Here is a 13,064-nt window from a genome sequence, read left to right as displayed (position 1 = left end):
ATACAGTAAATAGTAGCTGTGAATAATAGCAGGCTGTAGAAGCCAAAGAGTAGTTGGGCAGTGTGAGGAAACGGGCTGCTACTGGATTGAGAACTTTGTATTCATCACCCGTTTCTCACGGTTTAAGGTACTTTTTAATCCTTGGCCCAGTCTAAGTATATACACCAGAGCATCAGTGTATTATTATTTCATGTTATTAGATACATTTTGCCCATACTATTACCTGCAATATTGTATGTAGTATAAATATAAAGAATATTGCCATACTGTTTGAAAATATCAGAACAACAGCAGTCATTTTGCTTGTGCTAGCTAATGTAATTACCATTTGTCTAAAATGTCTATTGTATGGGGTGCAGCTGAGATGTGGTTTGTAATTAGATCAATGTCTGAGTTAACTAGTTGGCAGCCCATGTTAATTAGCTAGGTCAACAGGTAATCTGAGAGGTAATGAGGTTAGAACTTCTAATGACATGCAATGTGCCTCCATGGTAATATATTGGTTGAAATAGCATGGGGAAATGTATCAATATAAATGTAATTGTATCAAAAGGTATCACAGACTTATATTGTGTAACACTGCTGATATAATATGTCAAAAGTCTTATTGTTCCATGTAAGCGTGCAGTGTCATTCCTTGATGTACTATTGTAACCCCATGTGTAGTGTATCCAGCCAAAACAGCTAATTGAGTCAAGCCATTCTATTGTCTAATCAAGAAAACAGGGACAGTATGTCTAGCAGCTAAATTGTTGACTAGGAGACCCCTTCTGTAAAGGGGAGGTTTGAGACATTTCACCCTACTTCCTGTGGATACAGAAAATAAGATAGGGCGAGGAGAATGCCAGGAGAGCTATTCTAGTTTTGGAGGATCCTGGTGTAGAAGACATCAGTGAAAAGGACTCTGGGCCAGGCATTGTAGTGCCGCTGGAGGGAACCCTACCAGGACAGGGTTGGTGTGAGCTAGTAACCCAGGCTAGGAGACACCATAACTGTTTTGCTAAACGGTAGTGGTAATATTGCTGGAGGATACATGCTACCATTTACCCTGTAACTTGTGAACGTCTTGTGGTGTTGTGCTGTCGTAATAAAGTCTTATTTTGGATATATCCTGGTCTACCCGAGTGAGTTGAATCCCACAGAGGGTAACTTCCGTCCCAGCTAAGGGTGGTATCCTCACAGGCAGCCTGTCAGGTTTACCTCTGACTGAATTTTGTAACGATTTACTTTCCAGTGTGGTTTCATTGACTTGTGACAAAAGCTGAACAAATAAGTTGTGTATATATATATATATATATATATATATATATATATATATATATATATAGATATAGATATATATATCTATATATATATATATATATGTTTAACATTTTTTTTGCTTATGCGGTCTTATTGTATTTTCGGTGTATTTTTGTATTTTATCATTATCATTTTAAATATATTTCTCCCTTGAATTTTCAGACATTGCCATGGGACTTATGGACGGTGAGACTGCTTCTTATACTTTGGTATATATACTTTGGTATATGTAATTTGGTATATATAATTCGGGATATTTTAAAGGGAGGTAATATAAGATACACTATAAGTTTGCATGTAGGAGCTCTGCTGAAGCAGACAAAACGAACTGAGTTTTCTAGATTTGTGAGTCACGACTGATTAGCTGCTCTGACGTCCAGGGAACCTCTGCTTTTTAATACACATGAGTCTCAGGATTCTACTGTATATTTATATTTTACTGTATATGCTACTGTATATTTTACAGAAAGTTGTCAAAACCTGTTTAGTTTTTGCTCACAATGCAAACATATTTGAGATCCTATATGTATGTCTACATGTGTGGAATGAAAAATGTAAAATGATGCAATCAAGCCCAAAATATTGTTAGGCAGTGTGTACTATGGAAGCATTGTTTTGTTTGCTCATTCTCAAAATTGCAGCAGAATCATAATTAGTTTGTTCCATTTGTGATGGAATTTTTTTTAATAATAAGGTCATTTAGGAATTAGATTAATTAATATGTATACACCTTTGTATATGTGTAAATAACAAAACAAATGCAATAAAAAGTCATAATGCTGCACACACAAATAAATGACCAGCTATAAAAAAAAAATCAAACCATAGACATGCTTTGCTATTTGCCATAAATGCATATTTAAAGTCCATAATTGTGTAGTCATTATACTGGTAAAATATACTGTATGTTGGTAACATATTACAAATATGAGTTATTACAGGGATAGTAATGATGTTTCTTTCTCTCTTAATAGACTAACAATGAACTAGTACAACCAGTAAGTATATTTTCCAACTTGTTTTATCACATATAATATGGGTGTTCTCCATACACACCTGTCTCTTTTGATTTATAATAACAAACAAAATAATCATTTTTATGTTTTCATCATTTCCATAATTTTTCTTTTCTTTTTTTCTCCTTTACTTGTTTGTCTACATAAAGCATGATTCCTCAAAAAGTCAGTCATTATATAACCTGGGTATGGCTGAGACCCCAATTTATATGTCAGCAGAAGATATAAACATATCACAAAATGATCTAACTGAGGGTAGATTGGGGCTTGAGATTAGCGCAGTCAGAGATGTGTCAAGTGATGATGAAGATTCTAATTTCAACCCATGGGAAGGGCAAACAGCTTCTTCCTGTCAAGAAGAATTATTTTCACTGGAGCCCAACGAAGATGGACAGTTTATGGATGAAGTGCCAAGTCAAGAGGTAGTAACCATGAATACCGATAACGTACCTGAAGATATGCAATATCAAGAGGAAGATAACGGCAAAGACATGAAAAACAGTGCAACAACATGTCATGATATATATGAAAAGGGACTATCAAAATGCACACACACAGAGGAAGAATGTAATGATGATGAGTTTGAAGAATATATTTCTGATACTGATAAAATCTATGAGACAGATCACCTTGATTTATCCACCAAAGAAGACATGAATGACATGGAGATAACGGAGGTAGAAAATGAAGTCAATCAAGATAATGTGGGGCAAATTAAATGTACATCTGACTCAAATACAGTGCATGATATTAATATAGGTTGCCAGGGATGTAACAGTCATACATATACTTTGGAGAATGAGTGTGAAAGGGATGAGTTGACACATATTGATGTAAACAGTATAGAATATTTAACTGTAAATGACTCTGATATGGAAGAGCATGTTAATGAAATAGAGAACATGAGTTCATCACGCCTAATAAACAATGTTTGTAATAATTATAAACATGTGATTAAAAATGGCAACATTTTGGTTAAAGAATCAAGTGACAGATTAATCACTGATAGAAGTGAGCCATGTCCTTTTAATATGAATCACCAGGAGGGAAACATTTTAGCTGAAGGGGATGTAAATGTTGTAGATGTTGAATTTAGTAGAAATATTGACATAGACACTGATCAGATATGGCCACCGAATTGGGAACTAACCTCTACAACAGATTCATGGGGTGAGTCTTACCTAACAGATTGCCAAACACATGACTTCTGGATCCCAGAGCAAAACTCTGCAGAGCAAAATGTATGTTGGTTTTCTCAAACCATTGACGAATTAGATAACAATGAACATACTTTAGTTATCAGTGAACATGAGACACAAAGAAGCATGTCCATGAATCAGACATACAGTAATTACAATGAAGCAAATAAGGATGTTGATAGCCCCCAAGCAATGTCCTTCATGGGAAACTCAGAAAATCCTAGCATTGAGCGCTCTACTAGCCCAAGAGACAATGAGGCCAACAGCTCAGATTTATCAGAAGATGAAATTGCTAACCGGAGATATGGAGTTCTCTACAAGGATATAGAGCGTGATAAAGAAGAGGTATCTCTGCTTCCCCCAGTGTGTAGTTTAGTATAGATAGAATAAGCTCCCTTTATTATAATGGACCTTGTGCTGTACATCCTGCTCACAACGTTTTCCCCATGTAGAGAATTTCTTTGTTTTCTTCTAGAATATAATCTCAAGTATATTGACACAAAGGGATGCTGCAAGGATTTTTAGTGTGTAAAATATATTTACTTTCTAGTCATATAAAGATTAGATTTATTATAATCTCTTGTGAGTCATAAATACTGTGCATACATGAGATATAAGAAAATAATTAAATCAGCAAACTACCTCTATATACACTACATTTTTGCATTGTTATAGTGTTGTGGGACTGAAAAATCATTTAACTGTATAATTTACAAGTATACAGCAACTTTTAATGTTTAATGAGTCGCTTCTGAATGTGCCAAAATGCACCCCTGTAGTGCATTTTGTATGCTATGCCCCTCTTTTAATATAAATGAGCCCATTTAGTATTTCAGGAGAAAATTAAAAAGCTGAACTTAAAGTCAGGTGTAGTAACAATGTGGATACTCTTTCCACCCTACACATTTTTAGTGTACCCACCATCCTCCAAATATAGGTGCTTCCAGTATTCATAGGGCCAGTTCGCAAAGTGTAATGTGAGTGGGATCCTAGTTATCAGCTAGGCAAGCAAAAAGATACATATATTCAAAACTAAACATGCTGCTCTGCATCTGCATATTTGCAGTTAGGAATGGGCTCATCCAGGGCCGGTGCTAGGGTCCATGTCGACCTAGGCAAAATCGGCGCCCTCTCCCCCCCCGCGCAAAAATCGGCACCCTCCTCCCTCCGTCTTTTCTTACCTTGTCTCACCACCGCCGCCTCTCTGCTCCGTCTCCTCCCCTCCACTCACTGACACTAGTGAGTGGAGGGGAGGAGACGGAGCAGAGAGGCGGCGGTGGTGAGCAGTAGCCTCTCCCCCCTCCCCATGCATCTGCATGCTGTGCGGCGGCCGTGACAGTTATGGTCAGCGGTCGCCGCACAGTTTTAAAATTAATTTCCAGTTCTGTGCCCTCCAGGCGCCCTCCAGAGCCCGGCGCCCTAGGCAAGTGCCTAACCTTGCCTAATGGGAGCGCCGGGCCTGGGCTCATCAATAATTTAGCTACTGTTCATTTTCAACTCCCTTATGCATTTGGAACAACAATTGCTCAGACTGGGATCTGAAGCTACATCAGATAGATATTTTTGAAACCATTTGTTTATATGAACTCTATTCCAAGGACCTAAATTGATTAAGGTGACTCAAGATATGGTACAGTAAATGATGTTTAGCTAAAAATTCATCCATATGTACTTAATACAGATAAGCTTTTTTAAAGTGCTTATTGTTATAAAGCAATTACAAATGAACAAATTTTCAGAAGGAAATGGCAGTAGTCTTCCTACATAGTTAGACAACTTTATTGAAGAAGTTTACTAAATTCCCTCTCTTTCAAATAATAGTAGTTTGGTGGGCACTTGCATAAAGTGAGGAACTATGTTGCTCTCCTTTAGAGCTGCTCACCTCTCTCTGTAGCAGGGATGAGCTGAGTTAGTCAGATCTGCCTGCCTGAACTAGCCTGCTACAGAGAGAGCTCCTCATTGCCAAAGGTGATCATCGAAAGTCACACCTATTTGTAAGCATTGGTTACATTTTTTATCCTCATATGATTGGCCAGTTGCATTTTATTTCTGCTTTGAATTGGGGATTGCAGGAGATATGAAACAGACAAAACAGGAATGACATTTATCTTGTGTCTCGTCTTCAGAGAAACACCCTAAATTTTAATCTTGATATAATTGCATTTTCCTTGTATGCCAAGATAATTTTATTTGTAACCCAAATAACTGAAATATAAGTCTCCATTGAAGCGATGGAGATGTGACTATATATAGTAAAGGCCAATGAACAATCTGCTTTCACTATGCATTTCTAAGGTTTCAACTAGACTTGATGTCTACAACTGAATTCATACACCAGCATCTCATCACCAACCACAATAGAATTGGTAGGGCCATGAACTATTGCACTACTTTCCACATGGCCTATGCACAAGGTAGATACTGGCATGTGAATAGGAGTCCAAGAATATCTATCCTAATGTACAAGTCATACTCAATTCAAAAATTGCTTCTGAAGATAATGTTTTATTAAATAGAAATATTTGAGGTTATGCAGAAAGAAGTTACCTCCAGCTCTTCATCAATCTTTCATGCAGACTAAAGTTCATATTTCCTATTCTGTTCCCTGTTAGAGTCTTTTAGATATAGTTTCCTTTTACTGTCACACACATGACTGACATTTTGTCCTCTTTGCTTTCACCTTATCCTGGTGATTCATCAATGCCAACTTCAAATGTTAATGTTCTAATACCTCATTTCTTTTAGGCATCCAGTGGTGCTTTTAATGGATTCACACAGGTAATATGATGTTTGAAGTTAACGTGAAAGTGTTAAGAATTTATCAGCCAATAAGATTAAATCTTAAGCATATGAAACTAGGATACAGTTAGCTGATAAGATTTATATATATATAGCAGTAGAAGTAAAAATGAAAACAACTGCTCCAGTATTAGTTATATACTTCAATGTTTAAATTAGAGATGCTCACTGACCCCCGTGAACTAATACTGTAGTGACCTGGCTGGATGCTAAGCGACAGAGAAATGACTAAAACAGCCGTTTGAGTCATGCCGTGTAATTGTGAACATTTATATTTTGCGCAATAAGAACCCAGACATATGCCCAACTCTACATGACCCCCAAAATGAGAATGTAATTGCTTTTATAAAAGTGATTAGGGATCATGCAATCTACAATGGTTCACAATAGTGAACAATTACCTATATGGCTACTTTTTTCCCTATGAAGAGCTTTTTCATCATTTGTGAAACCCAAATAAAAAATGGAGCCTATAAATAAGAGAAAATGGTAGCATCAAAATAGCACTTGAATGGATTACAACTTTGCTGTAATCTTCATCACTGAACCTATTGTACCTTTCAATGAAAAAATATTCATATAACAAAGTAACAACTTTTTACCTATAATTGAACAACTCTTGTGTATTTATGTCTTTCTAGCCCGATGCTTCCACATCTCTCTTCACAATGCAGTCTGAACAAAGTGGTAGTGAAGTGATGGTAAGTTGCCTATTTTTTTCTAAAATATTTAAGGAAATTGAAACTTTAAAATATAAAAGTTCCTGGTAATTTTGCAGGGTACATGTAAAAACAACTGCTCGTCCAGCTTGTAGAATTCCAAATTCAATCTTCAGCATCTGAACAGAAAAAGGGGGACTTGTTTAGGAAATATTTACAATTGATATTAACTCACATATCATTGAAGTTCACTCAAGCTGTACAAGCAGTTCTACCATTATCCACATTGTGTCACAGTGTATCTTGAGTTCACTTTATTTATTTATCCTGACAGTCATATCTGCAGCTGTGTTCACCGCTATATATTGAGCAATCATGTGAACACACCTTTACTGTACTTTGCCTACACTTGCACACTTCTTCCCTCCACTATTCAGCGTAAGGAGTCACAAGACAGAAATGAATAAAAATTTTGATATGGACATACTAACGCTCGTTTTTCGATGCACATGCACAGTGCGAAAATGCATAAAATTTACTCAACAACATATGTGTATTCATCCAGGTCTATCTCAGCCACAATTATATGAACATGCCCTTACTATACTCTGTCTCTACGCTTGCCTGCTCCTTCCCTCCCCTGTTCTGCCTTCCAGTCACAAGGAGTTGTATTTAGAAGATGCAATAAAATCTGTATACCAAAATATATGTGTGTTTATTAGGTGTGCGTGCTGTGCGCAGTATAAAAATGCATATTTTGCCCAAAAACGCAAATAAGATACAGAAATTAGTACTTGAATGGATTACAACTTTGCTGTAATTTCAAATCACTGTCACCGGTATCATCACTGAACCTATTTGTATCTTTCAGTCTATCAATTTTGATATGGGGCAGCACGGTGGTTTAGTGGTTAGCACTTCTGCCTCACAGCACCAGGGTCACGATTTCAATTGCCAAGCAGGTCCTTATCTGTGTGGAGTTTGTATGTTCCCCCTGTGTTTGCATGGATTTATTCCAGGTGCTGAGGTTTCCTTCCACACTCAAAAAACTTACTGGTAGGTTAATTGGCTGCTATCAAAATTGACCCTAGTCCCCCCTCTCTCTCTCTCTCCACTCTCTCTCTCTCTCTCTCCTCTCTCTCTTTCTCTCTCTGTGTATGTTAAGGAATTTAGACGGTAAGCTCCAATGGGGCAGGGACTGATGTGTGTGATTTCTGTGTACAGCGGTGTGGAACTAATGGTGCTATATAAATAGTTGATGATGATGATTAAAGTTATAGGGGTATATTTACTAAACTGCGGGTTTGAAAAAGTAGAGATGTTGCCTATAGCAACCAATCAGATTCTAGCTTTCATTTATTTAGTGCATTCTACAAAATGACAGCTAGAATCTGATTGGTTGCTATAGGCAACATCTCCACTTTTTCAAACCTGCAATTTAGTAAATATACCCCATAGACTTTTTTGTATAATTGACTAACTCCATGTAAATTTATATCTTTCTAGCCCGATGCTTCCACATCTGTCTTCACGGTGCAGTCAGAACAAAGTGGTAGTGAAGTGATGGTAAGTTGACTAGTTTTCAAACAGAAATTGAAACATCAAAATATATAAATTCCCGGTAGTCTTGCAGGGTACATGTAATAACAATTGCTTACCCAGCTTATATGTTTCCAAATTTAATCTTCAGCATCTTAACAGAAAAGGGGGGGCTTGGAGCCTGATTCATTAAGGATCTTAACTTAAGAAACTTCTTATTTAAGTCTCCTGGACAAAACCATGTTACAATGCAAGGGGTGCAAATAAGTATTCTGTTTTGCACATAAGTTAAATACTGACTGTTTTTTCATGTAGCACACAAATATCAACTTTAAATGTCAGTGTACAAATAAACTATCAAGTATTTGTGTGCTACATGAAAAAACAGCACCCCGTGCATTGTAACATGGTTTTGTCCAAGAGACTTAAATAAAATATTTACAATTGATATTAAATTACGTAATTTTGAAGTCCACTAAAACTGTACAAGCAGGTCTACCATTGTACCACATTGTGTCCTATTGTATCTTGAGTTCATTATTTATTTATCCTGACCTATGGCTGTCTCCACCTCTTACTATACATCAATTATGTGAATACACATTTACTGTACTTGGCCTACGCTTGCACACGCCTTCTCTCCAACGTTCTACCTTTCCAGGCATAAGGAGATGCAAGCCAGGGATAAACAAAAATCTTTATACGGACATACGAACAAGCTTTTTTTGTGCATGTGCTCAATACGAAAGTGCATATTTTACACAAAAACGTGGCTTGCACCCAATTATAAATGAGACTAAATAAGTAGTGAAGTGTCATACACATAAGAGAATAATGTCTGCACATTGTTATTTTTTAACGTGGATGTTGCATTTTGCATAGAAAATATAATTAAATATAAATCATACATCTGTTATTTCCCCCTTAAAAAAATCAAATGGCAATCTTTCCTGCTGCATTCGAAATAGAAATATTAATGAAGGAATGTGAATAGATAGCTACAACTTCATATAATATAAAGAACCACACTAATGATTTAAGTACTATTAGTGGGAGGGTTCAGGACACAATCAGTCAGTCAGAAGCAGCCTTCCAGTCGTAATTATAAGATGCAAACAAATCTGTATACCAAAATATATGTGCGTTTATTAGGTGTGCGTGCCATGCGCGGTACGGAAATGCATATTTTGCACAAAGTCACAAATATGAGAAATAAAATAGCACTTGAATGGATTACAACTTTGCTTTAATTTCAATTACTGTCTCTTGGATCATCACAATTATACCTTTCAATGTATCACTAGCCAAATGGCAGTTTTTTTGCGTAATTGACTAACTTCATGTGTATTTATATCTTTGTAGCCCGATGCTTCTCCATCTGTTTTCACAATGCAGTCAGAACAAACTGGTAGTGAAGTCATGGTAAGCTGACTAGTTTTTTCTAAAATATTTAAGGAAATTGAAATATCAAAATATATAAGTTCTTAGTAGTCTTGCAGAGTACATGTAATAACAATTGTTTACCCAGCTCATAGCATTCCAAATTTGACCTTTGATGTGCAAAAAGAAAAAGGGGGCCTTGATCATAACATACTTACAATCTATATTTACTCACATAGCTATGAAGCCCTCTACAGTTGTACATGCAGTTCTACCATTGTATTACAGTGTATCTTGGGTTAACTTTATTAAATGCAACATCAGAGGAGCTATTTTACAGTTTTGCAGATAGCAAGTAAGATAAAATGGTGAGCTTAGATATTACTCTCCACAGACTATATCACTATAATTCAGTCAAAACTTAAATGTTTTACTACTGGTATTAGTAATCCCTAAAACTGATATATTGTGGCCAACCCATATGATTTTAAATATAAAAATAGATGCTCTTGTTAATGTTTGTATATGCAGCAATAAGTTACTTTGTTAGGTTACTTTGGTTTTTCCTATGTTAAGTTTTTTAAAAAAACAAACCTTAAATTAAGCGTACTAACCACTAGTTTGAACCACTAGTGAATCTGTGCCATGCTATGGTATTAAAAAAGTTAAAGAAAAAAGAAATCACAAAATATTTCCATACGTTTTTTTTTTGGGCAATATGGAAGTTTCAAAGCAGTTGATGGTGAATCGTCCCAGAGTCTGTGGAGTTGGTTAAAATTGTTTAAGATTTTCTTAGTAAATATTGTCCTCAGTATTGTCTCATACAGAAAGGTTAGCACTAAATATACTTTAATTCAGTTAGTACATATTTTATATTGTGACAAAATAAGGTGGAGTCAGATGTAGCTGCCTCTGTGGAAACAAAGGCTGAGGAGGCAGAGTCTCTCTCTGATGTTCCTGTTGAGGACACTAAAGTTGAGGAGCAAACTGAACTAGCGGAGAAGACAATGGTGAGTCAGAAGAATCGTCACTTCATATACTCCATTCCATCACATTCCATCTACATCCCATGGCTTTATCTCATCACCACATCTCAAACACAATAATTTTGTTATTTGCTAAATATGAGATTAGATAAATGCATGCTAGCATGATAAAAGGGTAATAGAAATAGTGCAGCTATTGCCAATGGTTTCTTATTTATTTGACTAAACCATGAACCTGAAATGTGTAAGGGTAATGACTGACCCATATTCTTGTAACAATTAGCAATAGAAATCGTAGTGTCCTCTTAGTAAGCTGAGATATACAGTAGGGTATAGCCACTGTATCACATTGAGAACTGATTAGTCCCTCTAACTTAAATGTGATTGGCTCAATAAAATTTACTGCTCTGCTTTTGCCAACACACGCCCATTTATTAATCTACAGTAACCAGTTGATCGCTTCTGCAGAACAGCTCAATTCTGCTAAATTAAACTCACCATCTTCTATGTGGTCATTTTCATTGTGAAGTGACAGTGTAGCAAACAGTGGAGATCTACTGGGGTCATTGCAAGAGGAGTGACTGTGTAATGAGCACAAAATATGATGTTTGGTAGCCAGCTGTTTCACTTTTTGTGTCTTCACTGAGTAGTTCACACTATTGTCCACTATCACAGTGCTCTTTTATTTGCTTAAATATTCTTCCCTGCATCACCAGATTCTATGGTAGCAATTACTTTAAGTAATGTAGCGAATATCAACCTCATGCGCTGACACTCGTGAAAGTAGCAAGTACTTTGACTTCAAGACTAATTTGCATCATTAAATTGTGGCACTCTGTGCATGCACTCAGCACTTTTTATGACTTATCAGATTTAGTTATGCATTGCGTACTGGAACACTGTCAAATGAAGCAGGGTGATGTTAATGGACTGAGCATGTTTCTTAAGCAGAAATGGACAGAGTCGTGCTAGTGCAATATGAGCCTCTTGTTCTGGAAAAACATACCTAAAACAAGTTAAAATTTTCACTGACCCCCGTGTTCTGGTTTTGGTTTTGGATCTGGATTAACATCGTGTTTTGGTTTTGGTTTTGGCAAAATCGCCCTTGCGTGTTTTGGTTTTGGATCCCTATTTATTTGTAAAATCCTTATTTCTTTGCTAGAATCACATAATTTAGCTTTTTTCCCCCTACATTATTATTAACCTCAATAACACTAATTTCAAGTCATTTGCAGTCAATTTTGACCACTTCACAGGTCATAATATTATTTTCATACACTTTCAAACAAAGACTGCAGCAATTCTTACGAGTGATAAGAAGGCCATTGTCATGCTTGGGCATAAGACCAAAAAATCCACCTCTTATGTGAGGAATTATTTTTACATAAATCCTGACAACAGTTGTCAAGCTATTTGTAGCATTGTAAAGCTACAGTCAGTAGAGGTAGGGACCTTAACCATCTAGGAACCTCATCCATGTTATGCCATTTGAAGCGAGTTCATTGAAAGCATTTGTGAAAATCAGAAACTTATGCTAAAAAATAACAACAAGCAGTCCAGCATCAGCTACCTCCCTTCTCTCAGCTAGATCCTAGCACCTGCAATCTACACCCCCAGGACCTTCATCATCAATATCCTCACAAGTGATCGGAGTTAGTCCTGCATTCGTTTGTAAGTAACTACTCCCCTATCCAGGACTCCTCAGAAGAATTCTTGATCGTTAGACCCACTGCTGCTGCTCCTGCTGCTGGAGGTGGATCTTTAACCCAGAAGCAGACCAAGAAGAAGACTACAAGTAGTTTACAACGATTGACTGTTAAACAATCCTTTGCAAGAGGAAGCAAGTATGAAAGCTGTCACCCAGTTGCAAAGCGGATCACAGACGCCATGGCGACTATGCTAATATTAGATCTGCGTCCAATATCCACTATTAATGCAGCTGGTTTGAGACAGTTACTTGAGGTCTTCTGTCCCCGCTACCAAATTCCATTACAACACCATTTTACTAGAAAAGCTATTCCTCACCGCTACCAGAAGGTTCATAAAAATTTAATTATTAGGCTACAAAATGCCATTCTACCCACTGTACACTTAACCACAGATATGTGGATAAGTGGACCTGGGCAAACTAAAGATTATATGATTGTGACAGCCCACTAGGTTGGTGATTCGCCTTCACCAGCA

At 36.7% G+C, this 13,064-nt stretch overlaps 2 protein-coding genes across 3 annotated transcripts in view; both read left to right on the top strand.

The window, feature by feature from the left end:
- LOC142158542 (amphiphysin-like) overlaps positions 1-13,064 on the top strand; it is a 176,254-nt gene that overhangs the window by 144,233 nt on the left and 18,957 nt on the right. The window contains exons 13-19 of one of the 2 annotated variants that reach the window (XM_075212576.1): positions 1,465-1,488; positions 2,277-2,300; positions 6,263-6,295; positions 6,958-7,017; positions 8,482-8,541; positions 9,877-9,936; positions 10,785-10,904. In XM_075212576.1, the coding sequence (XP_075068677.1) occupies positions 1,465-1,488; positions 2,277-2,300; positions 6,263-6,295; positions 6,958-7,017; positions 8,482-8,541; positions 9,877-9,936; positions 10,785-10,904 (381 nt within the window). The remainder of the gene's footprint in view (positions 1-1,464; positions 1,489-2,276; positions 2,301-6,262; positions 6,296-6,957; positions 7,018-8,481; positions 8,542-9,876; positions 9,937-10,784; positions 10,905-13,064) is intronic. The other variant, XM_075212577.1, reaches the window with a different exon arrangement.
- On the top strand, positions 2,469-3,979 carry LOC142158543 (uncharacterized). Its single transcript, XM_075212578.1, has one exon. The coding sequence runs from the start codon at positions 2,507-2,509 to the stop codon at positions 3,896-3,898; it is 1,392 nt and encodes a 463-aa protein (XP_075068679.1). The 5' UTR covers positions 2,469-2,506; the 3' UTR covers positions 3,899-3,979.

Source organism: Mixophyes fleayi, chromosome 5 (assembly GCF_038048845.1).
Source record: "Mixophyes fleayi isolate aMixFle1 chromosome 5, aMixFle1.hap1, whole genome shotgun sequence".
Taxonomy (NCBI): domain Eukaryota; kingdom Metazoa; phylum Chordata; class Amphibia; order Anura; family Limnodynastidae; genus Mixophyes; species Mixophyes fleayi.
This window is presented reverse-complemented; position numbering and strand designations above follow the sequence as displayed.

Bases quoted from the DNA above. Each gene is read 5' to 3' on its own strand.
- LOC142158543 (XM_075212578.1), top strand. From the start codon at position 2,507: ATGGCTGAGACCCCAATTTATATGTCAGCAGAAGATATAAACATATCA.